The 26,394-nt window shown below is 52.7% G+C and overlaps 1 protein-coding gene across 1 annotated transcript in view; it reads right to left on the reverse strand.

Annotated features, from left to right (window-relative positions):
• Positions 1-3,502: 3,502 nt before the first annotated feature.
• RAPGEF5 (Rap guanine nucleotide exchange factor 5) overlaps positions 3,503-26,394 on the reverse strand; it is a 249,155-nt gene continuing 226,263 nt past the window's right edge. Inside the window, exons 21-26 of the mRNA XM_062179032.1 lie at positions 24,662-24,752; positions 21,852-21,902; positions 21,083-21,170; positions 15,050-15,114; positions 10,527-10,581; positions 3,503-7,108 (exon numbers count right to left, since the gene is read on the reverse strand). Coding sequence (XP_062035016.1) covers positions 6,990-7,108; positions 10,527-10,581; positions 15,050-15,114; positions 21,083-21,170; positions 21,852-21,902; positions 24,662-24,752 — 469 coding nt within the window. The 3' untranslated portion in view covers positions 3,503-6,989. The remainder of the gene's footprint in view (positions 7,109-10,526; positions 10,582-15,049; positions 15,115-21,082; positions 21,171-21,851; positions 21,903-24,661; positions 24,753-26,394) is intronic.

Genomic DNA, 26,394 nt, shown 5'->3' on the forward strand with positions numbered 1-26,394 from the left:
TGCTCACAGCCCCGTGAAGACAGACACAAGTGGTTCTGTTCTGGGTTGTCTGGCTGTCACTTGGAAGAGTCCCTGGCATATATTAGATGCTCAATAAAATATGTCAGGTGAAGCGGATGCAGCGTGTTGTGGATGAGCGTTTACTTGCCGCCGCCATAGGGTAGGAATGGAGAGGTGGATGACAGGGGAGTTAGCTACTTGTCCCGTTTAAGGAAGAAAAACACCAGAGGCCCCTCGGTCAGGCTCTGGTGAGCTGGCCCTCCTTCCGGCTGCTCCCGCTGTTCTGCCTTACAAAGGGGGCTTTGTGTCAGCTCCGGGCTTGGATTCCGGACGGGAGCAGCCTTTGTGTTCGCACAGCAGCCGCTGAAGGCAGCCACCGAGCTCCTCCAACACGGAGGGCACCCCCAGCCCTTCCGCACGGACCCCCAGACCCTGTGTCCTTCTCCGGCCGGTATCAGGAATGGCCGCGCCAGGGCTCTGTCTGAGCAGCCCTTTGCCCTACCGACTGCGACAGCGCTGAGCCCCACATCAGTTTCCCGACCTGGCAGGCTGCAGCACGCGCCCTCGTTCGGAGGAACCAGCCGGCGCAAGGAAGCCATCGCTTTGTCTCAGCCTCGTGGGGGGACCTGGGCCGCTTCCGAAAGGTCGCCGGCCCCGCGTGCAGCTCCCTGTAGCGCGCACGGAGAACGGACCCTCACTCCCGCAGCGGCCCCCGGGGACAGTGTCGCTGCAATGACCTTGTTTGACCGGAAGGGGGAGCAGGAGGAGAGCAGTGCAGAAATTTTCCCATTGCCCCTGCAAGCCCCTGGGTAAGAAGTGATCATTAACTTAGGGTGCTAAGCTCCAGTCTTCGTGGGAAGCCCTCACACATCCTCGTCTTATTCCACACCCCCTGCGGACCTCAGTGGCATTTCATCCTCTTCTCTATGAGCTGAGAAGCAGTGGCCAAGAGCAAATGAGAAACTCACGCCTGTCTGCCAGCTCTTGAGAATTGAAGGTCGTTCCCCACCATGGGATGCATGGGACCCACCGCGGGGATTCAGCTAGGGGCTCGGTGCCAAATGGGGTCATCCCAGGGAACTCTGGGGCGGGCCGTGCCTGTTGGATAGGCAGGGAAGGCGTTCTGGATGCCCCGGGTTGAGTGGTGAAGAGACTGGCTGGGCCCCGGGGGCTGCGATCCCCTGTCCCCCGCAGGGAGCCGGGAGCTGCAGCTGGGTGGGGCCCGCTGGCTGGAGGCCAGCAACACAGGGACAGCCAGGCAGGCCTGGGGGTGCTGAGTGCAGGGGCTCTTTGTGTCTGTTGCGGCAGTCAGCCCTGGCAGGGCTGCAGAGTCAGCACGGGGAACAGGACGGGAAGGGGCGAGGCGGTGCCTTCCGGCCTCCTCCCACGGCCTTTTCCCTTCCAGTTTCTTCTGAGGCCCAGCCCAGGTCAACTGAATACAAAAGGGGCACAAGCAGTTCTTATTTCCCTCATGGGTGAGGTCACTCGACAAAACCCCATTCATTCGTGCAACCGCCGAGCTGCACCGGCCTTCTCGGAATCATGGGCTGGAAGAGCCCCAGACACCCCCACCACCACCACCACCAGCATCCTCACCTGATGATTGAATTGCCAGTGGGATGTAGGTCTGTTTGCATGGCTCTGAGGGGGAAGAGCTCTTTATCCTGACAGCAATCCTGGAGGCCTCTCCAGCCTGCCTTCAACACTTAACACCCTCAAAGGCTCAGTGAGGCTTCCAGTGGATGCTTGGAGCATGCTGTGCTCAGTGGGCACTGGTTTGTCTCCACTAGAATACTGGTTGCCAGGGGTACCAATTCTTTCTTGAGGGCCTTTGCCTTCTTTGGCCCTGGGCAGGTAAGCAGAGAGAAGAAGAGGAAGATATTCAGGGTTGGTTCTATAGCTTGGAAGGAGCCATTGAAGGAGTTTATGCTGGGGAGAAATGTGGTGAGGTCTGTGAGTGAGGAACCATTTCTTTTGATGGCAGTTTTGGACACCGTTTTGGGGGCAACAGAGATAGAGGACAGCAAAGAGGGAGGTCACTGAATGGCCGGGGTCCCAGAGAGCCAGGGACTGGACTCACGCAGGGGAGTGTGGACACGGACGGACGGGGTGGCTGGTGAACTTGGTAAGCAGAGAGTTTCCGGGACTTGAACTTGGCCGGGGGTGGGGGTGAGGGTGGCACCACACACCACAGAGGCTCGCTGGATCAGAGGGTGGGATGAGTCCTGGCTCCTGTGCTTCAGGTCCAGCTCCCTGCTAATGTCCCTGGGAAAGCAGTGGAATTTGGCCCAGGCACTTGGGTCCTTGTCACCATGTAGGAGACCCGGATGGACTTCTAGGTTCATGGCTTCAGCCTGGCTCAGCCCTGGTTGTTTTGGCCATTTGGGGAGTGAACCAGTAGATGGCAGATTTCTCTCTTCCCTCTGTCTCTGTCACTCTGCCTGTCAAACAAATCAATCGTAGAGATCGAGCCACTCACTGTTGACCCAGAACTTGGCAAAGATCTTGTCCCTGTGTCTCAAGTCCCTGACGTGGGCCAACTGTGGCCAGGCTTGAGTCTCCCTGTGCCATTGTTTTGGTCAAGGCTCTAAGAACAAGGTGACCACTGAAGGGATTTTTCTTTTCTCCAGATATGATAATGTTCACTCCTGTTCTAACTCAAAACAGAGACTCTGACCATGCAGTGGTGCTCTTGGCTCTGCTCCCAGCAGCGGGCTTAGGGGCCACACCCCGTGCTCCTTCCCCGTCTCTCCTGCTTGCACAGAAGTGCCACTTGGAGGTCACTAACAGCCCAAGAAAATGGTGCCCTTATCGGGACAAGCTCTCTGCATGGATGCCCCGGGCGGCTTCATCCCGCCAGTGGGCGCTGTGCCAAGACAAGGGGAGTGGCACATCACCAAGGGTAGCGCCCCGGGGCTCGTCTTAGCTCAGGCTCTGTTCTGCCTCCCCAGTCGATCTCAAATAAAACCAAGAGGTTTTATTTCCCACTCAGTGTCCCCGGCCTTCACCGAGCGCTGTTCCATGTCGCCTTCGTCCCAAGCCCCAGGCTGATGGCGACGCCTTGCCCCGAACGGCAGCTACCAGAACACTCCCTGGTGTCCTTGAACTTCTCCGCTGCTCTATGCACCTGCAGGTCTCCTGATGCCAGGACCACAGTGTTCCCACCAGGCTCGGCGCTCCTCTCGGTATTGGAGCGGTGGGGAAGGGGGGCTTCCTGGTCCTATTCCAAGTGGGGCGAGGCCATGACAGTGGTTGTGGGATCCCAAAATCTCAGGATGCAATGGCCAATGTGTCCTATCTGGGTTCTGCAGGGAGCCAGTGGCAGAGCGATGCAGGCTTCAGCGGGCTGCCTTCCAGCTCTCTCAGTGAGCAAATTCTGAGCTCTCAGCACCTGCTCCCCAAAACACAGGCCACCTGACCCACAAGCGTCACGGATCAAGCAATGAGGAGGCCCAAGGAGTGTCTTTACCATAGTCTTATATTTGGAAAAGCAGTTAAAAAAAAAAAACTTGAAAATACAGATAAGGTAACCGTTACTTGTATGTGTTCACCTTATATTGCTTGGCCATTTTTACATATTAAGTTATTGCTTGCTAGCTTCGATAAATACACAGCACAGTCCTATATACAGAGGCAGGAAGTGTGAAAGATGGGGGGTGGGGGAGGGAAACACTGTTCATGGCAGTGCTGGTAACTCCACAAATGCTTCATATTCACCAGCTCTTTCGATGGTGGAAAACTACAAGCGTAGTCCCTGAGAAGTTAGGTAGACGCCCTGATCGGGGGTTTGTCTTCTAATCGTTAACGCAAGCTGACTGTGTCACAGCGGCCCTGGTGAACGAGATGGGAGAAGGCAAGGTTCCTCGCTTCAGGTCATGGATTTCATCCCAGTTTTTAATAACAGTGTAATACGAATACAATAAATAGGCTATGCAAATAAATATTACTCTGCTAGAAAACGTTTAGTATATACAGCTTTGCTTTACACAGTAGTACATTTCATCATACTTTTTGGCGACGTTTAAAAGCCTTCCCCACCCCGCTACCAGTTTGAAGCAAGACTGGTGTGCTCGCTAGTGAGCAGGCTGAAATTTTAAGGACATGTCTGTAAGACTTGACAAGAAATCTTGTGTGGCAGACTGCGTTTGAATGTTTTCGCCCAGGTTCTCAGGAGCAGGGACTCCTTGTGTCGTTGAAGGAACACCTGTTTGGGATTTATGGTCCACACGCCGGCTCCAACAGGACTGCAGGGCTGGGTTCGGGCAGCAGGGAAGGTCCAGCCCCAGGGACCAAGAGGCATCACCAGCTACCTCTTCCGTGCACCTGTTTCTCCCGCACTCCCAGGTGAGCGTGGACTGGCGTAGCATCCTCTTTCTACAGACTCAGAGGTGTGGCTGTTTCTTTAATGCTTCCAAATTCAATGCATGTTCCACACTTACCCCCTGTGGTCTAGGAAAATGAACTTATTCTAAACATAATCAAAGATACTAAAAAAAAAAAAAAAAGTGACTGCTAGTCCTAATATTTATCCCTAAAACCACTTGGCAATTATACAGATCGTGTAACAAAGAGTGGATTCAAAACACAGTAGTCTGCGGAACACCTGCGAGTGTATATGGGGAACCTTAAAAACTGGAAAGTTGCGATTTTGCCTATGGGAGCCTGCGGATGGTTGCCCAGTGCGAACTTAGAAGCAGGGCTAGTTTGTGGATGAATACAAAGACCCTCGGGGCTGCCCATGGTTGTGCTGTCACTAGCATAGAGATGTAAAAACCCAAAGGAGAGCCCGAAAAGAGCTGAGTCATCCAGGCCACCTGCTGAGTCAGGACAAAACCTTCAGGGAAGAGGCCTAGGTGAAGATGGAGGGCTTGGGCCAGGGCCCAGCCCCCAAACAGGGAGCCAGGGGGCGCTCCTCCCTGATGGCCTGCTCTCAGCTGGGCTTCCTTAGAGAGAGCTTCCTGGGGAGCATCACCGGCCCCCACCCCCTAAAATTTCTGAGAGCTGCTACTTGGGAAACAGTGGAGACAGTGGACACATTCCAGAAAAGACCCAGAGAACTCCACTCTCCAGGTGGCTGGCTGTCTACTTGGAGCAGGGTAGGTCTAGTGCCGAGGAAGGGACAAACTCTAGAATGTTGAGACGACACCAAAACGGCCTCAGCTGACGGACTGGTCCCGAGCACAGAGAAAGGACAAGAGCAGGTAGGCATAGGTCACCCTCACCAACTACCAAGGGCAGGATGTAGGGAGCGCTGCAGCAGCAGGTGGTGGGGGGAGAGGGGGAGAGGTCTCCTCCCTCAGGACCCCAGGGCTCTGATCTCCAGCAAGACCTGGTCCCTTCCTGCGGCAGGAAGCGGATCTGGGAGCGGCCAGTCCTCGGTCCTACAGGACTGAGTTTGACATGCTGGCCCAGTCTGGGTCTCTCTGAACGTCCCACAGAAGATTTCCTCCAGGGGGCTCCTGCCGGCGCTATCTGAAGCCCCACGAACGGCATGGCTACAAACGGCCTCAGAGGGCACAGGGCCCCAATCAGCCACAAAGCTGAAAGAGGGGCTGGCGAGACCAGGAGTAAGCAGGTCTGTGTGGGTGGGTGGGCAGCCGAGAGAAGAATGGGGGCGTGGAGAGAAGGATGCTGAGGGTCCTAGGTGTGGACAATGATGGGATCGAATACCGGAGGCAGGGCCCTGGCACCTTGGCAAAGCGACATGGCTGTAGCTGGCACAGGTGGATTCCGACACCTGCACACACGGGATTGCCTGCTCATTTGCAGGATATGGGCAATTCTCCAACCCCTCCTCATCCTGCCCTGAAAATGGCAAAACGTCCTGTTTGCTACCGGACTCCCCGCTTGAAACCAAGGGGTAGCAACAAAGACTTAAAGTATAGAAAAGCTCTGTTGTGGCTGCGAGGGGGCCACAGGACTTGGAGGGGGGGGTCTCTAATGTGAATCAGACACCAGGATGCATCCGGGCACTTTACGTTTGCCAAAGACCGGCATCCCCTGCTGGCGTCTTACCTCCTCCTTGGACAGAGTGCTAAGTGCTTCCTACAGCCAATGGCCCTTCGCCCTGCTCCCTGCCAGCTAGGCTGATCACAAGCCATGCTGGGGGCAGGGAGCCCGCCCGAAGTGTGCAAACCGCTGGGCACCCTCAGGCTCAAGACTGCAGGCCTGACTCGGTCCAGCAGCAGCTGCCGCGTGCCCACGAGGGGTCAGGCTCTGTGCTTTTTCAAAACCGTGTTCCGCCTGATACAGAGAAGAGCCTGCTCCCCAGCGTCAAGAAAATCCCCAGGAACTCAACACTGAGTCCGTTTCTTAGCGATGACTATTTTTTTCCTTATTGGCAAAGCAACTTAGTCTGCTTTGCCTGGAGCTGCGAGTCAGTTGAACAGGAACTAAATGCACCTGCGAGCAGACACTGGGCTGTGATTGTGGATGCAGAGAGACACATGCCTTGGCACTGCTCAGCGGCACGTCAGGGCGTGGGTGCCAGCAGCCGGTCCGCACTCACCCCTAGAGACAAGCAGCTGCTGGTGCTGTCCTGGGTTTGGCTGGACAGAGCCCTCTCCTCCCTGGAGACCTAGAGACACCAACGCTGTCTTTAGGTGGCCGAGAGGAGGACTCTGAGAGTTTGTAAGCAGGAAGTTTGCAAGCCAGGCAAAGTGAGGATGCTTGCTGCTGTACGTGGGCGCATCCGGAGATGCTGGGGTAGGGTACGTCGAGACGTGTTTTCCTGTCTTCAATTGAAAGCTGGACTCGATCAACAACGTGATCATAAGAAACCCAGATTTCTCCATTTCAAGACAGCTCCTGATGCTCCATCTGCCCTCCTACCCCAGGAGTGGCACGGAGCAGCTTCTCTTCGTGGTCACCCATGGCGCACGCTGGGGCTGGCTTTCCTGTGAGTGTCTCGTGGGGCACTGATAAAACTCAGCAACCTCGCGCCTCCCAGCAAAGCGGGTGCGGCCGTCCCGGCAAGGGGCTGGCGGCGCTCACAGCCGCGGCTCGATCCTGTGCGAGAGCTCGAACAGGGCCTGCTGGTTGTCAATGACGTACAGGTGGTGCACATAGGACTTCAATTCCGGATGCTCTTTCGGAGACAGGTCGCCTCCTGTTTGTCAGAGGAGAGAAGAGGAGGAGGAGGAGGTGATTGCGTTGGGAGCAGCAATGCCATCTCCAAACACCACAAATCCCCCAGTCAGGGCTCAGGGCAAACCCCAAGGGAGGCTGTCACGGGTCTGAGTCCCAGAGGTGCCTTGGTCCTAAGGTGGAAATGCTTTGCAACCCAGGCTAGATGTAAGCAGACTGGCGAGATCTTCTGCTGCTGTTCCTGACGTCACACACTGTCCTCAAGCTGGGTTATGAGCCCTCCCCACAGGCGGGACACCGAGCACAGTCACAGCCAGCGAGTGGCACAGCCAGGGCTCGACATCAGGTCCCCATGGCTCTTGCGCCTATGGTCTGAGTTCCCGCACTGTGTGGCCGTGTACAGCATTTGTCTGCACTGGCTCTTGTACCTCTGTCTAGACAGCTAGAAATCACCCACAGATCATCTATGTAGCCTATGAGCACAACAAGTCATCACTGTTGCTGTTATTATATATATTTTTTTGATAGGCAGAGTTAGACAGTGAGAGAGAGACAGAGAAAGGTCTTCCTTCCGTTGGTTCACCCCCTAAATGGCCACTATGGCTGGCGCGTGGCGTCGATCCGAAGCCAGGAGCCAGGTGCTTCCTCCTGGTCTCCCATGCGGGTGCAGGGCCCAAGCACTTGGGCCATCCTCCACTGCCTTCCTGGGCCACAGCAGAGAGCTGGATTGGAAATGGAGCAACCGGGACAGAACTGCCGCCCCAACTGGGACTAGAACCCAGAGTGCCGGTGCCGCAGGTGGAGGATTAGCCTAGTGAGCTGTGGCGCCGGCCTGTTATAATATTTCTGGTCAGTGCTTTAGTGCCTTTGTTTTGGGAAAAAAAAATGTCATGGGCCATTCACATCAACAGATGCCATGAAACAGAATGCAAAGTACAGCAAATAGGCAAAGCAGGTTCTGGAAGTCCACTTCGAAGGACCTGGCCAGGGTTTCCCACTTGTGAACCCAGGGCAGGCAGAGGACCAAGGGGCCATGGTGGGCTTCTGTGCATGCCAGGCAAGCCCGTGCAAGCCCGAGGACCAAGGTCAAAACCAACACAAACCCAAGGCAGCTGAGGCATGGAGACACTGGCCAAACTGTGCAGGGCGGGACAACGCAGACGTGAGCGGTGCCATCAGCTCCTCTCGCTCCGCGGGCTGTGAGGCAGAGTGTGACACAGACACTCAGGCTGACAGCATCTTAGGGCAGCTTATTTTCCTCTTGCATTTTATTGTCACCTCTCTCCTGTGCTTTCTCTTTTTCTGACAACTGCGTTTATGAGGAAATTGCTTAAGACCTGTATGTCCTGGGTGGCTTCACTCCTTGGTTTTATGGAAATAAGGCTTCCGGCTTTGAGTGGTAAAGGACCAGGAGTTATAAGGCTTTTTCATCCTTCCTTTCCCTGCTGCTTGGAAGTGACCAAAAAGCTGTTTTGTTTAGACCATGTTTCTGGAATTCACAGAGGACCTGCTCTTGGTTTGGGAAACAGTGGTTTAGAAAACAAGATGCTACCAAAGATAATCTTGTTGGTACTTTGCAGGCCTCAAAATAACAACACATTGAACAATGCCAACCATGACCACTGACTTTATAATTTACATGGGACTTGCTTAACATCAGAGTATTTTATCCCAAATGTTGACACTGGCTTACTATGACCATATAAACTGTTAAAATGAATTCAGACAGGGACCAGCATTGTGGCATACTACTGATTAGATTGTTCCTGCGACTGTATTTCTAATGGACTTCTACTCAATAGTGGAAAATTAAATAGGATAGCATTGTGGTATACCACCTGCAACACCAGCATCCCATAGGGGTGCTAGTTCAAGTCCCGACTGCTCCACTTCCAATGCAGCTCCCTTGATAACGGTCTGGGAAAGCAGCGGAAGATGGCCCAAGTACTTGGGCCCCTGCCACCCACATGGGAGACCCAGAGAGTGACTTGGTGTCTGAGAGGTTGAGGAGAGGCACACCAGGATAACCTTCCTGCCCATTCTTGGAGCAGATGCAAACCAGCGCCCCTTAGTAGGGGACATCGATGTCGCACAGCTCGTTAGCTAACCAAACTGTAAATACCTGGGAAGCAGTGGGTGGAGGAAGCATGAAGGCAAGAAGCCATACTCCCAGCAACACCATGCTCACATGGGTACCGAACCTCCATGACAACGTCATTATCATGGTCTCTCTTACCCCGGCACTGCACTTGCACACCTAATGGAGAATGACATAGGCACATATCCAGTGGTATGGATGCACTTGAGTCTTTTAAGGTCCTGAATTTAAAATTCTCACTTCCAGGGCCAGCACTGTGGCACAGCAGGTTAAAACCCTGGCCTGCACGCCGGCATCCCATATGCGCACTGGTTCAAGTCCCAGCTGCTCCACATCTGATCCAGCTCACTGCTAATGTGCCTGGGAAATCAGCAGAGGATGGTACAAGTCCTTGGGACCCTGCACCCAAGAAGCAGCTCCTGGCTCCTGGCTTTGGATCAGCAACTCTGGCCATTGCAGCCATCTGGGGAGTGAACTGGCAGATGGAAGATTTCTTTCTATCTCTCTCTGCAACTCTTTCAAATAAATCTTAAAAAAAAAAATTCTCTCTTTCAAACAGAAGACTTTATAATCTATATAAATGTTCTGTTCCTAACTTGCTTTGCTGGGAGACAATATGGCCAGCCAAGACCAGCACAGAACTGGAAAAAAAAACAAAACAAAGCAAAATAAAACGTAGCAATCTGTCCCAAATTTTTAGGAGTGCTTTCCTTAGGAGGTGGGACTTTGATTTTGTACTGGGTCTGTACTTCTGGGTTGCTGAGAACAGTATTTTACAATGAGGAAGCATTAACCGAGTTTTACTTGGGTTGCCTTAGCGCGATTGAGTTCCACTTCCTATTTTTCATCCTCCTTTCCAACCATATGTGAAGGGCAGAGGAACAGCAGGCAAGGAAGTTGGGCAGACTGAGTGTGAAAACTGCCCTGCACCGACAGGGTTAAGAACCTCTCCCCAGGACTGGTGTCAGGGTCCCACGGCCCCTGCGAAAGCTCCTTCCTTCCTGAGGTGTTCTCACACCACCTGAGCCCGGTGTTGATGGTGCCTGAGATGGAGAATGGAACGAATAGTCTTACACCCACTGGTCGCAGTGGGGAGTCTACCACCTCAGACTGTCTCAAGTCCCTCTGGGCAGCATCAAGTCGCCAATACAGGGACAACCATCTGCCCGATGCTGGCTTTAGCACCCCCCACGCAATGAGGGCACTGAGACAGGCATACAACATGCACCTGCTATACAGACGTGTTACACTTTACAAGCTGTTAAATTTCTCACCACCAAAAACGCGTACACGGCCACTCTAGCTACCAATGGACAGGCCACAGCTGATTTTGCTTACTCACCAAACTGGTTAGCCCTGCAGTGTCTCAGGGTCCGGACCGTGTCTGCGATCATATGCTGGAAGGCAGAACAGGAAACGGATCAGTGGCAGGGTCGGGAGGGGTTGCAGCACTAACACGGCCTCCTGGGACGCATAGACTCTAACAGCTCGTGGGCCGACAGAAGAGCTACACTGGAAGCTGGACGGGACTCTGCCTGATGCCAATGAGCTTGGGGTATAAAAGAACGGTTAGTGCTTGTCTGTACAAACACCAGGCTGCACACGTTCCAGCTGGGCTTTGGGAAAGTGTTAAAACAGAGCAGCCCTCCTGCCCAAGTCTTCCAGTCCTGCTTAGCTTTTCCCTTCGGGTCAGTGTCACCTGTCGTCCACGAAGCCTTCCTGAGCCCTCCCTCCTGGCCCGGGAGGCTCACTGTCCACACGCCACCGCTCTCTGCGTTGTCTACAGACTTGAGCCCTGGTCACTGCTGGGGTGCTCCCTTCTCTTCCTCCTGACCAGAAAGCGCCAGGGGCCTGGGAATGCCCTGCGCCTCCCCTGCGTCACACACACAGCCTCCCGTGTGCAGAACAAAGGTGGGGGTTCTCGTGGCCTCGATGGCACCAGACCCTTGTGAAAGACAGACACTGGCCAACACATCCTGACAGAGATCGTTTTCTGCTCATAACTTACATTCCCTTCTATCGTCTTCAGTGTGCGCACTGGTTTCTTTAAGTCCTCGTGAGGGGTGTGCGTTTGGCTTGGTGTTAAGATGTCTACACCCCATGCTGGAGTACCCGGATTCCACACCTGTCTCCAGCTCCCCATTCCGACAGCTGTTCAAGCACGCTCTGGGAGGCAGGGGCCCTGGCTCAAGTAACTGGGTCCATGCCACCCATATGGGCATTCTAGACCAAGTTCCTGGCTCCCAGCTTTGGCGTCAGCCCAGTTTGGGCTGTTGTGGGAATTTGGCGAGTGGCCAGCACTTCCCCTCCTCAAAAGTAAAAAAAAAAAAAAAAAAAAAAAAGCAAAAATCAAAAATGAAAACTCATCATTAAAGTCCTCACTACCTCCATGCAAAAGTTTTGTTAGATTTGCAGCTGCTTTTATAAAGATCCCAAGAGCACACACATGCTATCTGCCAACAGTCTTCCGGCCGCTGTTAGTGTTCTGTCATGAGAAGACGTGGCATTTTAGATGAGACCGTTCTGCACTCTAACTCCTTCACACCGTTGCTGGAATAATTTCTGAATTCTGTGCTCGTGACCTCGCTCACTTGAGGATCTACAATAACTCCCTACTTTGTCGCATATCAAAATCCCAATATTCAAGAATCAACATCATCTGTTCGCTGGTCCTCCAAACTTGGCCCCCTGGGGTCACTGTTCTTGGTGTCCTGCCCTCACGGGCCGAACACAGGGGCTCACCCACGGATAGCAATTTCGGCAGGACTGCTGAAAGACTAATAACATTAACACCAAAAAAAAATGCCTGAAGGAAAATCCATCAGAGCCACAGGGACATGATTCGAATGTGACCTACTGATTAAATTGTCCCTGCGACTGTATTTCTAATGGACTTCCACTCCATAGCGGAAAATTAAATAGGACAGTGATTACAGCAGCGGCTCAAGCTGCGTTTTTGCCAAGGAAATGAGATTTGACTCATGTCTGTGAATGTATTGTTACGTTTCCTTCCCTAAATTTTTACCGCCGTTCCCAGGAGAGCGATCTCGGTTGTTCTAAGCGGCGGCGTCAGTCACATTGATTTCTATTGTGTGTGTGCCGTTTGCATAGCTCATGTAAGCCCCCGACGGGCTGGGGCATGGACATCCAAGCCCTGATTCTCACCGTTAGCCTTTGTGGAGGGAAATAAAGGGGAACACGGGTGCTCTCACCCTGGAGGAATGGAAAGAGAAAAGGGGGAAGCCCTTTGTTCCTTTATGAACAGTCTGCAAGGGAAATAGCCGAGAGTTGCTGAGGCAGCAGAGGGGACCAGAGAGGTCTCGTTAGAGCCACGAGCTCCTGTGTCTGCCTGGGGTCTGATTTAATGTGCTGGCCTGTGTCAGCGGCGGAGACATAATACACTGAATCATCTGCGAGCTGGCTTAAGTTAACGTCCATCACGAGGAACTGGCTTCTCACAAGCTAATTCACTTAGGTTCTATTGGGCGTGACGGTGAAAGATGATCCTGTTTTAGCTTAAGAGAAACCCCGTCCTCTGCAATGATACGTTCCTTGAAAACACTGTCTGCATCCAACTGTCACACAGGGCTAGGGAAAAAACTCATCGGCATGCTTCCAGGCAAACATCACCCCGTCTCCTCCAAACGCCTAACTTCACCCCGTCTCTTCCACATACGGGGGGCCAGCACAAGGCATGCTGGGTGACCTCAGTCCCATCTCCTGTGAGGCCCAGGAGCCCACTGATCATCTTGGAAAACAATGTGCTGCCAACCCCGATGGCTTCGTGGGCCAGCAACGGGCCAGCTCTGTGCAGGCAGCTGCACCTGTCTTCCCCTTTTCTTTTAAAACGAGTTCTGCTATGGGCTACAAAACAGAGTATTACGAGGGAACTTTAAAAAGTGTGCGGGGAAAAAAATGAACTTAAAAGAGAAGTTTATTTTGCTGCACAAGGAAGGTGGCATTGAAGGATTTCTGCTGATGGCTGGAGATGGATGGTGGTCAGATGGAGGCGGCATGGGGAGACCCCAGAGAAGCTGGCCAGAAGGAAGAGGCACAGGGAGACCCCAGAGATGCTGGCCAGAAGGAAGAGGCACAGGGAGACCCCAGAGATGCTGGCCAGAAGGAAGAGGCATGGGGAGACCCCAGAGATGCTGGTCAGAAGGAGAAGGCACTGGGAGACCCCAGAGATGCTGGCCAGAAGGAGTCCTGGGGAGTCCCCAGAGATGCTGGTCAGAAGGAGGAGGCCCACGGAGTCCCCAGAGATGCTGGTCAGAAGGAGGGAGCCCAGGAAGGCTGCAGGCCTCTTCCAAGGGTCTTTCCCAGCTGTGCCTTTGGTGGCACGAGCAACTTCATCAAATCATTGGGTCAGTTCAGGGCCAAGGTCAACGGCCAGTCTGCTCCTAACAGCAGGCAACAGTGGTTTACAAAGAGCACAGGTGTCCACCCGGGCCCCTCCAGGTTAGCTGGAGGAAAAGAAAAGACTAGACCTCTACAGAAATTCCACCTGGTGTGACCAACCTCACCCAAGAGCTTCGGACACGCTCACTTGGTGTGTAACCAGAAGTGCTGGCCAGGAGGTGACATAAATGCTGACCAATGGCTCTGTGTTCCTGCGATTGTTTCATCAGTCTCAAACGCGGGAGCTGAGCCTGCTGCGAGACGGAACTCCTAGCGCCTGCAGCCTTCGGCTGGGTCCACGGTGAGCTCCGAGTTGCACACGGCCACACGCAGGTGCAGTGATCAACACTCGATCTACTGCCCACGGCCACGTTCTGACAGAAGCCTCTCAAACAACTGAGCTCGGAGTCCAGGATGCTCAGTGCAGAGAGACTTGGTGAGCTACGCACGTGTCTGCTTCCGACACCACCGGCCAGAATGGTCGCCTTCAGGGTGGTGCAGAGGGAGCTGGGGACAGGTGTCCCCCAAGGCCTGTCCTTGAGGCCACAGGCATGGAGCCTGCACCCTGCCATGTGCTTAGGAGGCAGAGGTCAGATGCCAGGTCTTATCTGGTCTCATCAGGCTCATGGTCTGTAGCCTCTGCTTCAACCCAGATGATGCAGACTCACAGGGAACCGGCTCCTCAACGAGCCCACTCAGACCCACTGCCATCACTGAAAAGGTCAGGCCGCGGCCAGGCTCTGCGGGCAAGGGTGACCGGTCTCCTCTTTAACCCTGGCGGGCAGTGTAACCCAGGATGCTGCAGCTTACCTGTCAGGACAACCTGTTCCCCCAGTGGTCAAGTGGGGCTTCTATTTTACAGTTGCCCAGTTTTAGGGACACCCACCTCTACTCAGGGGCAGGACACAAAGCCACAGGAGCCACAGGACAAAGCACGGGGCACCGTCCTGCAGATACCTGGGGGAGAGGCATTCCAGGGACCGTTCCTACTCACGAGCCGGGTGGCTGACGGTAAGGGGGTACCCTTCCTTCCCATGCAGCCCCTCCAAACGCCAGACTCCTCTCAAGTGTGTGGTACTGGCAGATGCCTGCCTTGGAAGCCCTGTGTAGCTGAGACACAGAGAGGGGCCGGGATGGCAGTGAAGCCCCATGTTAGGCCTCCCGACAGGCACTGCGGTTTTATTTTGGCTCAGTGGAAGCCCAACTGCTGGTGCTAATGCAGTGAGGCTCTCTTATTAACAACAAAGGGCGACCTTTCACATCTGGGTCTCGAAACCTTGCCAGGATGGCTATTTTTCATGGCTGCACACTGAACCAACAATGCGCATCCCAGAGCACAGGTGGCCCTGGAAATCCCCCTGCGTCCCGGGGAGAAAAACACTTGGCCCAGGTGTTTCCTGGAGCCAAGGGGACAGGCGTTCCTCTCCTATGCAGTGGGAAGAAGGGCACACAAGGAAAGCTACGTACCAGCTTCTCAAAATTGACGAGATTATCCAAGAACGTCTTATTTCCTTCATGAATAAAGGTGACATCTGAGAATGAAGAACACAAAGACAGACACTGTTAGGAATGGCTAGGAGGCGGCGGCTGATGAGGTCTACCTGCAAAGCAATGTTCTCATTTTTATTAAACATTCTAGAACATTCCATGCACTTGGCAAGATCACTTGACATTGAGTCTGGAGAGTGATCAACACGTAGGTGCAGTGTGTGTGTGTGTATTAAGAAGCACCTTACTTCACTCACAAGGAGTCCACCTTCAGCCTGTGTAATGTAGGTGCTGTGGTTTGCATGGGGCTTGTGTTCCAAGGGCTGAAGTTCTGGAAGCTTGGTTCCTGGTATGGCGCTGTTAAGTGGTGACGGCACCTGTAACAGGTGGGGCCTAGTGAGACTCTTAGGTCACTGGGGTCATGCCCTTGGAAGGGAATACTACAGTTCTTGTAGGATCTCACTTAGTTCATGCAAAAAGTGTTGCCATTAAAATACACCAAGACCGGCGTCTCCCTGCGCGTCGGCTGCCTGTCTTGTCATGTGATTGCCCTGGCAGGTGCTCCCACCTTTGAGAAGCCGCCTGCACGAGGCTGTCACTGGTCACTGAGCCGGTGGGGCAGCTGGGTCTCGGACTTTCTGCCCCCAATGCAGCTGGAAGAGGCAGGAAAACCTTTCCCCTTTATAAGTTCCTGAGCCTCAGTTACTGTTAAGCCAGTGGAAAGAACACACTGCTACAGTAAGCTAACAGCACTCTGTGACTTAATTGGCCCGGTGTGTTTTTGGTTCAGAATGCTGAGCAGAGAAGTGCACACAAACGACAGGATTTTAACGCTGACGTGTGCTTTCGAAAGAGTATCTTGGGCAAAGTGCATGGGGCCTGTTTCCCCTGAAACAATTAAGACTTAGATTTCGACATTTCCATGTTTGGTTCCCAAAGCCAGTGCCTGATTGTGTATGAGGAGTGAGCAAGAAAAGGGGCCAGTTTAAGGATGGCAAGGTTGCCGGCCTCATGTGACTGGGTAGGAAAAACCATCACTGATGAAGGCGAGAAGCGGGGTGGGGGTGCAGGACTGGAGTCGGAGATGTCTGCATCCCGTATCTAAGCACTGGCTCGGGTCCCAGCTGCCCTGTTTCCAGTCCAGCTTCCTACTGCACACCCTGGGAGACAGCGGGTGATGAAGCAAGTACTAGGGTCTTGCCTTCCATAAGGGAGATCCAGGTGGCTTCTGGCTTCGGCCTAAGCAGCCCTGGCTGTTGCAGGCATTTGGGGGAATGGACCAGTGGATGGAAGCTCTCTCTCTCCCTCCCTCTGCACTCCATCACTCTTTCAAGTAGATGAAGATAAATAAATGAATATCAAAAACAAAGACACCATTTGGAACACCTGTCTCCCATATTGGAGTGTGTGGGCTGGAGTCCCAGCTCTGCTTCTGCTCCAGCTCCCTGCTAATGCACCTGGGAGGCAGCAGGTGATGGCCCAAGTGCGTGGGTTCCTGCCACCACGTAGGAGACCCCAGTGGAGTTTCAGGCTCCTGGCTTTGGCCTAGCTCAGCCCTGACCCTTGTGGCCATCTGGGGAGTGAACCAGAGAATGGAGGATCTCTTTTTCTCTCTCTCTCCCTCTCTCTCTCCCCCCACTCTGCTTTTCAAAAATATAAACAATAAAAAAAGTTCATGGGCAATGTGTATTATGAAAAAAAATGAGGCAAAGATTTAAAAAATTTTTTAACTAAAATAAACATAGGTATCTTTAATTCCATTTTTCCACGGGATATGGTAAGTGGTCTTGTACAGCTGCTGCAACTTAAAGAGAACATTCAGGTTATATCAAAAACAGAGCACCAATCAAATTAAAATGATTTTTAAAAATCTTGCTAAAATAACCTGATAGGGGGCCAGTGTTATTGTGCAGTGGGTAAAGCCACCACCTATGATGCCAGCATCCCAAGTGGGCATTGGTTCAAGTCCCTGCTGCTCTACTTCTGATCCAACTCTCTGCTATGGCCTGGAAAAGCAGTGGAAGATGGCCCAAGTCCTTGAGTCCCTGCACCTGTGTAGGAGACCTGGAAGAAGCACCTGGCTCCTGGTTTCTGTCTGGCCTAGGCCTGGCAGTTGCAGCCATCTGGGGAATGAACCAACAGATGGACAATTTCTCTGTCTTCCCCTATCTGCCTTTCAAATAAATAAATCTTTTAAAAAAGCCTGCTAGAAAAAAAGGGGGTGTTTTAAAACTTTTAGAAAAAGAATGTATTTATAGCCAATCAAGATTTTTATTCTGCTTGTCCCTGTGGGGGCAGTTATGAAACAGGTGCTCCTGAAATCGGCTCAGAGAGCCCGGGGCCGGGGGCTTTGACAGCCCACCAGGGGGCGACTCAAGCCACAAGCCCATCCCAAGGAGCGGCCAGGACACAGTTTCCAGCACTGGCCGTTTTCCTCCCTTTCCTTTTAACAGCTGTCCTAGAAGGAAAATGATACACCATGGAGCGTGCGGGTCTTCCGACAAATTATCTGCTCGTTCCATTATCTCTTGCAATTTTGCTACCAGAAAACAACTGCAAGCTTTCTTTCTGTGACACTGCGTTTAGAAAGGAGTGATTGACACAGTAAGCGTTCCCCTTCTGTGAGCGGCAAAGGCAACAGGGCGCACGCTTTGCCTGCACGCCACCCAGCCTCAAAGCCTGCATTCTGCCTCGGCGGGAATTCCAGATGACAAGCGCCCTTCTGGAGTGGCCTGGTCCATTCCCGCAGTGTCGCAAGGTTCACGCATCCCCACTCACCTCAACTTGAAAGGACCTGACTTCTCTCACCACTGGTTACAGTCCACCTGCTGGTGAGTGCCCTAACAGCTGCCTCGGAAGCTTTACCTCTTAATGCACTCATCTTCATTTATCTTGACAGACAGACAGACACGGAGGGGGATCTCCCATCCTCTTGGTTCATCCCCCAAATGCCTGCGTCAGCCAGACCATAGCTGGGAGCCTGGAACTCCAACACAGCTCATGTGAGGAGCCATTAGGTCCAGTGCCTAAGCCAGAAGCTGCGGGAAGTGGAGGAGCCAACACTAAACCCAAGCCCTCGGTATGGGATGTGGCCATTCAGAGCAGCAACCCACGCCTTGCCTCTGGCACCTTGTACAGTGATGTCTTCCTAAGGCTACTTGTGTGGCCCCTGCTGCCTTCAATCACGCCCCCTCTTAATGTGAACTCACTGAGGCCAGCAGGCAGGGAAGCTGCCGAGGGGGCTGGCGCGCAGGGAGCAGCATTTTTATCATGACCACAAGGGCAAAGGACTAAGTGAGTACTTATTTAAACCCAAGGAAGGGCTGGTGCCGTGGCTCAACAGGCTAATCCTCTGTCTAGCGGTGCCGGCACCCCGGGTTCTAGTCCCGGTCGGGGCGCCGGATTCTGTGCCGGTTGCCCCTCTTCCAGGCCAGCTCTCTGCTGTGGCCCGGGAGTGCAGTGGAGGATGGCCCAAGTGCTTGGGTCCTGCACCCCATGGGAGACCAGGAGAAGCACCTGGCTCCTGCCTTCGGATCAGCGCGGTGCGCCGGCCGCAGCGCGCTACGGCGGCGGCCATTGGAGGAGGGTGAACCAACGGCAAAGGAAGACCTTTCTCTCTGTCTCTCTCGCTCACTGTCCACTCTGCCTGTCAAAAAACAAACAAACAAAAAAAAACCCAAGGCAGCTTCTAGTGGGACAAGGCTAAGTGTCCAATGTAGTTCTTTGGGAATGAGCAAAAAGGGGCATTTGTTTCGCTGCCAACAAAGAGGGCTAAAGTCAGCGGAGCAGAAAATTGCATCCAAGCTAAGATGCGAGCCTGAGACACTCGGCCGCAGTGAATATTTCGGGGGGAAAACCACAAATGTACGGCAGGAAGCTCTGCTCACGCCTAATTAAGCTAAAGGGACACTGTCAACCAATTTCTCATTAAGGTATTTATTGCTTCTAAATTTTTTCCTCCTAAAATCAATTCCTCTCTCCCATCTGTCCTCATTTTCTACCGTCCCTGTCTGCATCTAAATGATTCTAAGTGTTATTTCCCACCTGTCACCCTCCACACTCCAGCTGAAGGCATTTTACTTTGCAAATAAAGAGCAAAAATCTGAATAAACTGAGCTTCAAAGCAAATGAATTCCAAGGATTGAACAGACTTTAAATCATTATCCTGGCACTGCAAGCTCTCCCGACGTCCTCCACTTGTAGTTAACAGAGCCTTTTCAGCTCCAATGAAGCGTCCTATGCATCTCTCAGTTGTTCTTAATAATACTGTATACTATATACAGTATGTAGTATACTATATGGTATAGACAGTGTATGCTATAATACTACATACAGTATACCATATAGTATACATAGTGCATGCTATAATACTATCTATATATAGTATACTATATAGCATATATACTATGTACTATAATACTATATATAGGATACCATATAGTATATATTCTGTATAATATAATACTGTACATAGTATACTATACAATATATATACCATATACTACACTACTATATATAGCATACCATGTAGTATAAACACTGTATACTATAATACTATATATAGTATACTATGTAGTCTACATACTGTATACCATAATGCTATATACAGAATACCATACAGTAGATATACTGTAAACTATAATACTCTATACTTAATAACACTGCATTCCTGTTTCATGGGGACACCTGCATTATCTCAGATGAAGCTCACAGAGTCACTGCAGGGACACAAGCATCTCGCAGTTCTCTGAGCTCTGGCTGCTCTGCAGAGAAGCTGTGGTGGGAACGCCGCCAGCTTTGTAGCCATGGCGGGTGGCAGGGGGTGAGGGTGGCCAGGTCCACAGAAATGCAGTGCAGTGCCCACGTCACTCATTTCCAGAACTGCGTTTCTGGGACTGGTCAGTGGGGCCTCGCCCAGCAGAAGGCAAAGGCCCTGAAGGGCGGAGGCCTGATGAAGGAATAATCCCATGAAACCCCTCGAAGTCATCAAAATACGACCCAGTAAGACAGCCAGACCCCCTTGCCCTGGAAAACACACAGGTAAAGATATGCGCTGGATGCCAGAGTTTAGAACAGTGGCCTTCCATCCATCCCCTTTGAAAGACAATCACTGAACCGACGAGTTGCGTCATGATTTGGTGCCCTCTGCACACGGTAACTGGTCTAACTTGGAGCCGTGAAGTACTCTGCCAACCAGATTCCACTCTTTGGGAGAAGGAAGTTTGCTCCCTACCAGTGACTTTCAGATACTATATTGCTTGTGTGGACCAAAGCTAGGTTTCAGTGGACACCACACTGTGGACCGTGGCTCTAAAATGCACGTTGCAAACACATCTTGCAAGAGGAATTACCACCTGGGTTCTTTACGCCAACCTTATTCTTGGTTGACTTCAGCGGACAGCAGCCAACAAAGGAACCAGCACAGCACTTAGAAGCAGAGTAGGGGTCGGCACTGTGGTGCAGAGGGTTAAAGCCCCAGCTTGCAGTGCCGGCATCCCATATGGGCGCCGGTTTGCATCCCGGCTGCTCCACTTCCAATCCAGCTCTCTGCTATGGCCTGGGAAAGCAGTGGAAGATGGCCCAAATCTTTGAGCCCCTGCACCCGTATGGGAGACCCAGAAGCTCCTGGCTTCAGATCAGCTTAGCTCTGGCCATTTGGGAGTGAACCAGCAGATGGAAGTCCTTTCTCCCTCTCTGGCTCTACCTCACTCTGCAACTCTGCCTTTCAAATAAATAAAATAAATCTTAAAAAAAAAAAAAAAGTGGAGTAAAACCAGAACACAAAAGTTTCCGGAGTTGAGTTTTCTGAGTTAAAAATATTTCGAAGTCTGCTCAACAATGAAGTACTTGAAAACGTAGCACCATCAAATACAGGTAGGTCTTGCAGCCAACGTAATTGGAAAGAAAGAAATAGGGTGTCTTCTTTTGTCTGTTCTTTTATTTTTGCCCTCTAAACACAGAGAAATTTCTGGGAGCTGGAATCACACAGCACTAAAGACAGGCAAACATTACCTTTAAGCAGTAAGGGCATGAAGGGGATCTTGGGCGGCTTCATCTTTTTGAATGCGTCTCTGTAGGCTTTGTGATTCAGGGAAGGGTCCTGTGGAAGCAAGCAGATTGCAGAGAGAAAGGGGCACTCAATGGCGAGCCACAGAACCACTGCTAAGTCCACCTGCGCTATATGCCGGAAAGTGACTTAGAGAGACGGGAGGAGGCAGCCCCACGTCTCCTGGGAGAATAAGCTCAGGAAGTTTGGGCAGGGAACCTGAATGAACCGCCAGCTACCCGTTTGCAATGACGGGAATCCAGAGGGGACCTCTCCATCGCCCGGTTGCTTTCCCTGAAGAGCGATTCCTCCACAGGCTCTATCACGAGGTACGCCAGCGCCTTCTGCGAGGTGCCTGGCGAAGCCCGACTGCCCTCCCGCCGCGCAGACGAGGCGCAGGACACCGAGCACGCTGCTGCTGAAACTCTGGGTTCTATTCGGACCCCTCAAGGCTGCTAAGATGAGAGAAGAGTGCAGCGCCGGGACACCAGGTGCACCCTGACCGCAGGCTCGTTAACATCACAGGCTTCGAAGGGAGCTGGCCTTAAACTCTGCCTTCGGAACTTTCCCGCGAGCAGGCAGCACCCCCCGCTGGCTTCTCCACAAGGCGCGAAGTTAACTTTTCTCTGCACCAGCAGGCTGGTCTGAGCTGGCTGACGCCTGGGCATGGGTGCAGAGAGAAATCTAGAAAGAACCTCGACTTAAGAGGAAGTAGCCTTCGGCTCGACTACTTACAGTTAAACTCTCCAGTTCAGAAAACAGCTTCTTAAACTTCCCAGGGATTTTCTAAAAAGCAAATACATTATAAAAAAAAAAAAAGCCACATGAGTCAGCTGTTTTGAGAGGCACCAAGGGCGGTTTTCTTCACGTCCTGCGCCCTGTGTCCTGTTTGCCTCTGTTCCTTTTTTGAATGTAAAGCTCTCCCACTTCTGCCCTGACTGCTTCTCATTATGCAATTTTCACCCCCTCCCACCCCCACTGCTGCTACAAACCCTTGAAAACACAGGGGTCCGGCTGGTATAGGTTGCACATGCAGGTGACTATTTAATGAAAGCTGAGCTGGCCGCCCCCTCTCTGACCTTCCTCGTCTCGCTGGGTGGAGATCAGCACCCTGGCTGACAGCTTAGACAAACATGTTGCAGCTGTGTTTCCCAGCACTGGGCTCCCCAGTGAGGGGCCAAGAAGCCCTAAGTGGAGAGGCCTGGACTTCCATGGACCCAATCGCTCCACTGCAAAGCTCACCACATCAACACGTGGCGTGAGATGTGGCAGAGGGCGTCGGGGGATGAATACGAGTTCAGCTCCTGACTTAGCGCTCTGTTGTGCTCCCAAGTTCGGGCTGTGGCCCTGTTTCTAGCTCGCCGGCTCCTGGTCAGTGTCCATGCTCTGGGATCTGTTTGTTCAGCAGCGGAGGAAATGGACACGGCTCCACAAGATGCACAGATGCCAGGGCCAGGGCTCAGCGAGTTCCAGCTGTGACACTAACGCCAGTGTTCAAGGGGGGACGTTTATGGGAACGTCTGCTTCCAAAACGAGGCAAAGCAACACAATAGAGCTGCACTCAGTTTATGACGGCAAACACGTAGTTAAATGTGTTTGGAGGGGATGGTGCTGTGGCATAGCGGGTAAAGCTGCTGCCTGCAGTGCCGGCATCTCTTATGGACTCTGGTTCGAGTCCTGGCTGCTCCACTTCCCATCCAGCTCTCTGCTGTGGCCTGGGAAAGCAGTGGAAGAGGGCCCAAGTCTTTGGGCCCCTGCACCTGGGTGGGAGTCTGGGAAGAAGTTCCTGGCTCCTGGCTTTGGATCAGCTCAGCTCCGGCCATTGCGGCCAATTGGGGAAACCAGAGGATGGAAGACCTCTCTCTCTCTCTCTTCCTCTCCTCTGTCTCTGTGTAACTCTGACTTTCAAATAAATAAATAAATAAATCTTTAAAAAAAAATCTGCTTGGAAACTCCTACCCCTGCCCCAACACCGGAGAGCAGAGGACAAACTAAATAAAGCACAGACTGTAGACACTTGCAGCTGATTCCAGTATTTCTACTGAGCTGGGGCTTAGTCTGTGGGACAAACCACATGCGTGCTCTGGTGGCACCTCAAGCCCAACGTGTCCAGAGTCACACTGATGTGCACTGGAAGTCGGCCACGGAGCAAGCCTGCTTCCAAAATGAGGTAAAGCAACACAGTGGAGATGGACGACGGCTTTCGGAAAGCAAAGCTTCACAGGAACACAGCCATGCTTGTTTCCTTGCACACAGCCTGCCACTGCTCGTGCCCTACAAGGGGAGAGCCTACACGGCGTGCCCAGCCTGAGAGCACTCACTCTCAGGGCTGACCCTGGCTGTCTAAAGGGCCGGCATCCCAGATGGGCTCTGGTCCGAGTCCCAGCTGCTCCACTTCCGAACCAGCTCCCTGCTAATGCGCCTGGGAAAGCAGCGGGAGATGGCCCAAGTGCTTGGGCCGCTGCACCCACATGGGAGACCTGGAAGAGGAAGCTCCTGGGACCTGGATGATGTGGCCCTTTGAGGAGCGAACCGGTGGATGGAAGATCTTTCTCTGTCTCTGTCTATCCTTCTCTAACTACCTTTCAAATAAATAAATACATATATCTCTTTTAAAAAAACAGTACTCACTCTCAAACAATTGGGGACCTCTGATCTAACGTCTCAAACCTACCCCTTTCCCCCATGACCAAGCTGGGACAGTGCGAGCCCCTTCATTCGCCCAGACACTATCCTGTGCCTCAAAGGCAGCCAGGCAGGGTGCAGATCCAACAGAAGCTGCTGGAGTTCAGTGGAATTATTGCTCCTCCCGATTTTTGCAAATCAAAGTGTCTTTCAAGGTTTCATTCAAATGCCACTTCGCACAGGCCCTGGCAAGCCATTTGTCTTCCTCCTGCTTCATCAGCTGTGGCATCGACTCTTCCCTCGTCTACCCCAGAGTCCAGCGGGACGGGGCCTCTGTATCCTTTTCACCCGGCAGCCCCCTCCACCTAAAGGGGCGGGGCGGGATTTGGGAGGCCTGACGTCCAGCACACTGGGGGGCTGGGGGCTGGGGAAGGGGTGTCCCTTTTCAAGACAAAGCCTACAGATTATTTTACTTTCGCAAATTCTACAAAGACTGTAGCCTGCCTCTGACATCACAAATGGATCAAGCAAATCTACTTCGAGTGTACACGACCATCCCCGCGCCGCGGGCCTGCCGCACCGTCCGCCTCCGAGCTCTAAGTCCATCCCCACGCCGCGGGACGGAACTACACCGTCTGCCACCGAGCGCGCAAGTCCATCTCCGCGACTGGAGACTGGACCATGCTGTCTGCCTTGGAGCGCGCACGTTTATCCCTGGGAACTACACTGTCCCACGCTCCACCTTTTATCACCTGTATCCCTTTGGTGCAAACTGGAGAACCACTTAAGGACCGTCTGGTCCGAGCAGGGCTGGACTCACTGAGACCATTTCAATCAATTCAGTGTGCATGCAGGCGTCCCCTGCAGCCCCCGATCCCTTTGCCCCTCGGCCTCCCCACCACCACCTGCCCCCGGCTCACCTCCCAGGTCTGCGCCAGGCGGCTGACGGACGCAGTGTTGAGACCCATCACGATGGCGAAGAAGGAGTTGAGGTTCCGCTGGGCCTTGCAGCTGCAGAATCAGAGAGCAATCAGAGTGCTGTGAAGAAGCCTCCTTGGGCCGGAGGATCGCCAAGAGCAGGCTGAGGCCACCCGGGCCACCTCCCTGTTCCCCAGGAGTCGCGACGCCTGGCACCCTGCTTGGTGGAAATCTATCCTACACCTTCAAGGGAGGCTCTTTCAAACTCATGGCTCTTCACCCGCACATCGCTCATTTCAACAGCCCCCTGGGCCCGGCTTCCATCAACGTGCTGCTTTTTACTTATTTTTAAAATATTTTGTAGCTTTTGTGTATTTTATTTTTTTAAAGGTTTATTTTATTGATTTGAAAAATAGAGAGAGAGAGAGAGAGAGAGAATCTTCCATCCATTTGTTCACTCCCCAAATGGCCACAATGGCCAAGGCAGGGCCAGGACAAGGCCAGGAGCTTCATTTGGGAGCTTACTCCCCAAAGGGCTGCGTTGGCCGGGGCTGGGCTAGGCCAAAACCGGGAGCTGGGAGATTCTTCTAAGTCTTCCATGTGGATGCAGAGGCCTAAGGACTTGGGCCATTCTCTGATGCTTCCCCAGGTGCATAAATAGGGAGTGGAGCAGCTGGGATTTGAACCAGCGTCTATATGGGATACAGGCATCACAGGCAGTGGCTTAAGCCACTATGCCCCAGCGCCTGCACCACCATGCTCCCTGGTCCCCTCTGGGATGAACAAGTTCTTACACTTGGGGACAGACAAGTCCTGTTTGCCCCATGGGTCTGAGCTCCCCCTCCCATGACATTCAGACCTGATTTCCTTGTGACCAACACAATGGCTGCTCTGCTATGCTGTCGATGTTTAAAACATGACGCACATTACAGGGCTCCCAGCGCACATGTCTCACGGCGAGAACGAGGAAACAATGCAAAAGATCATGTTGAGTCCCATTCACCCCATCCTGCATCATGTCTGTCACAGCCTGAGAGCCAGCTGCTCAGGATCCTACTCATGGTCATGGCCAGAACAGGGGACCAAGCATTCGGGGGCAGCAGGGACACCCCGAGGATCCCCTCCTCCATCTGGAGGGCACCAGGAAAATCTCTCTGAGTCCAAGCATTAAATTAGAAGAAATTGGAGGCTGGTGGCAACATTCCACAGGGACACTGGTTCAAGTCCCGGCTGTTCCACTTCCCATCCAGCTCCCTGCTAATGTGTCTGGGAAGGCAGTGAAGGATGGACCAAGTGCTTGGGGCCCTGCATCCACGTGGGAGACCTGGAAGAAGCTCCTGGCTACCAGTTTTGGCCTGGCCCAGTCCTGGCCACTGCAGCCATATGGGGAGTAAGCCAGCAGATGGAAGATATCTCTCTCACTCGCTCACTCTCTCTTACTTCTTTCCCTCTTTCTAACCTTGCTTTTCAAAAATTAAATCTTAATTAAGCAGCTGCCCTGCCCTGATGATTAAACTTCAAAACTGTGGAAGTGCTTGGCAGAGAGCAGGTGCATAAGTTAGTGTGGCTTCCCTGAGGCGCCATCTATTCCATGACATCTCCACCAATGTCTCAACTCGCATTTGGGGACGCTGTGTCCTGCTTTCTTCGTTACATTACAAGGGTGCTTCAAAGAGTTCGTTAAAAATCCAACTAAAAGATAAATTCATTTTTGGTGAAAATATGCATTTTCCTG

Source organism: Lepus europaeus, chromosome 20 (assembly GCF_033115175.1).
Source record: "Lepus europaeus isolate LE1 chromosome 20, mLepTim1.pri, whole genome shotgun sequence".
Taxonomy (NCBI): domain Eukaryota; kingdom Metazoa; phylum Chordata; class Mammalia; order Lagomorpha; family Leporidae; genus Lepus; species Lepus europaeus.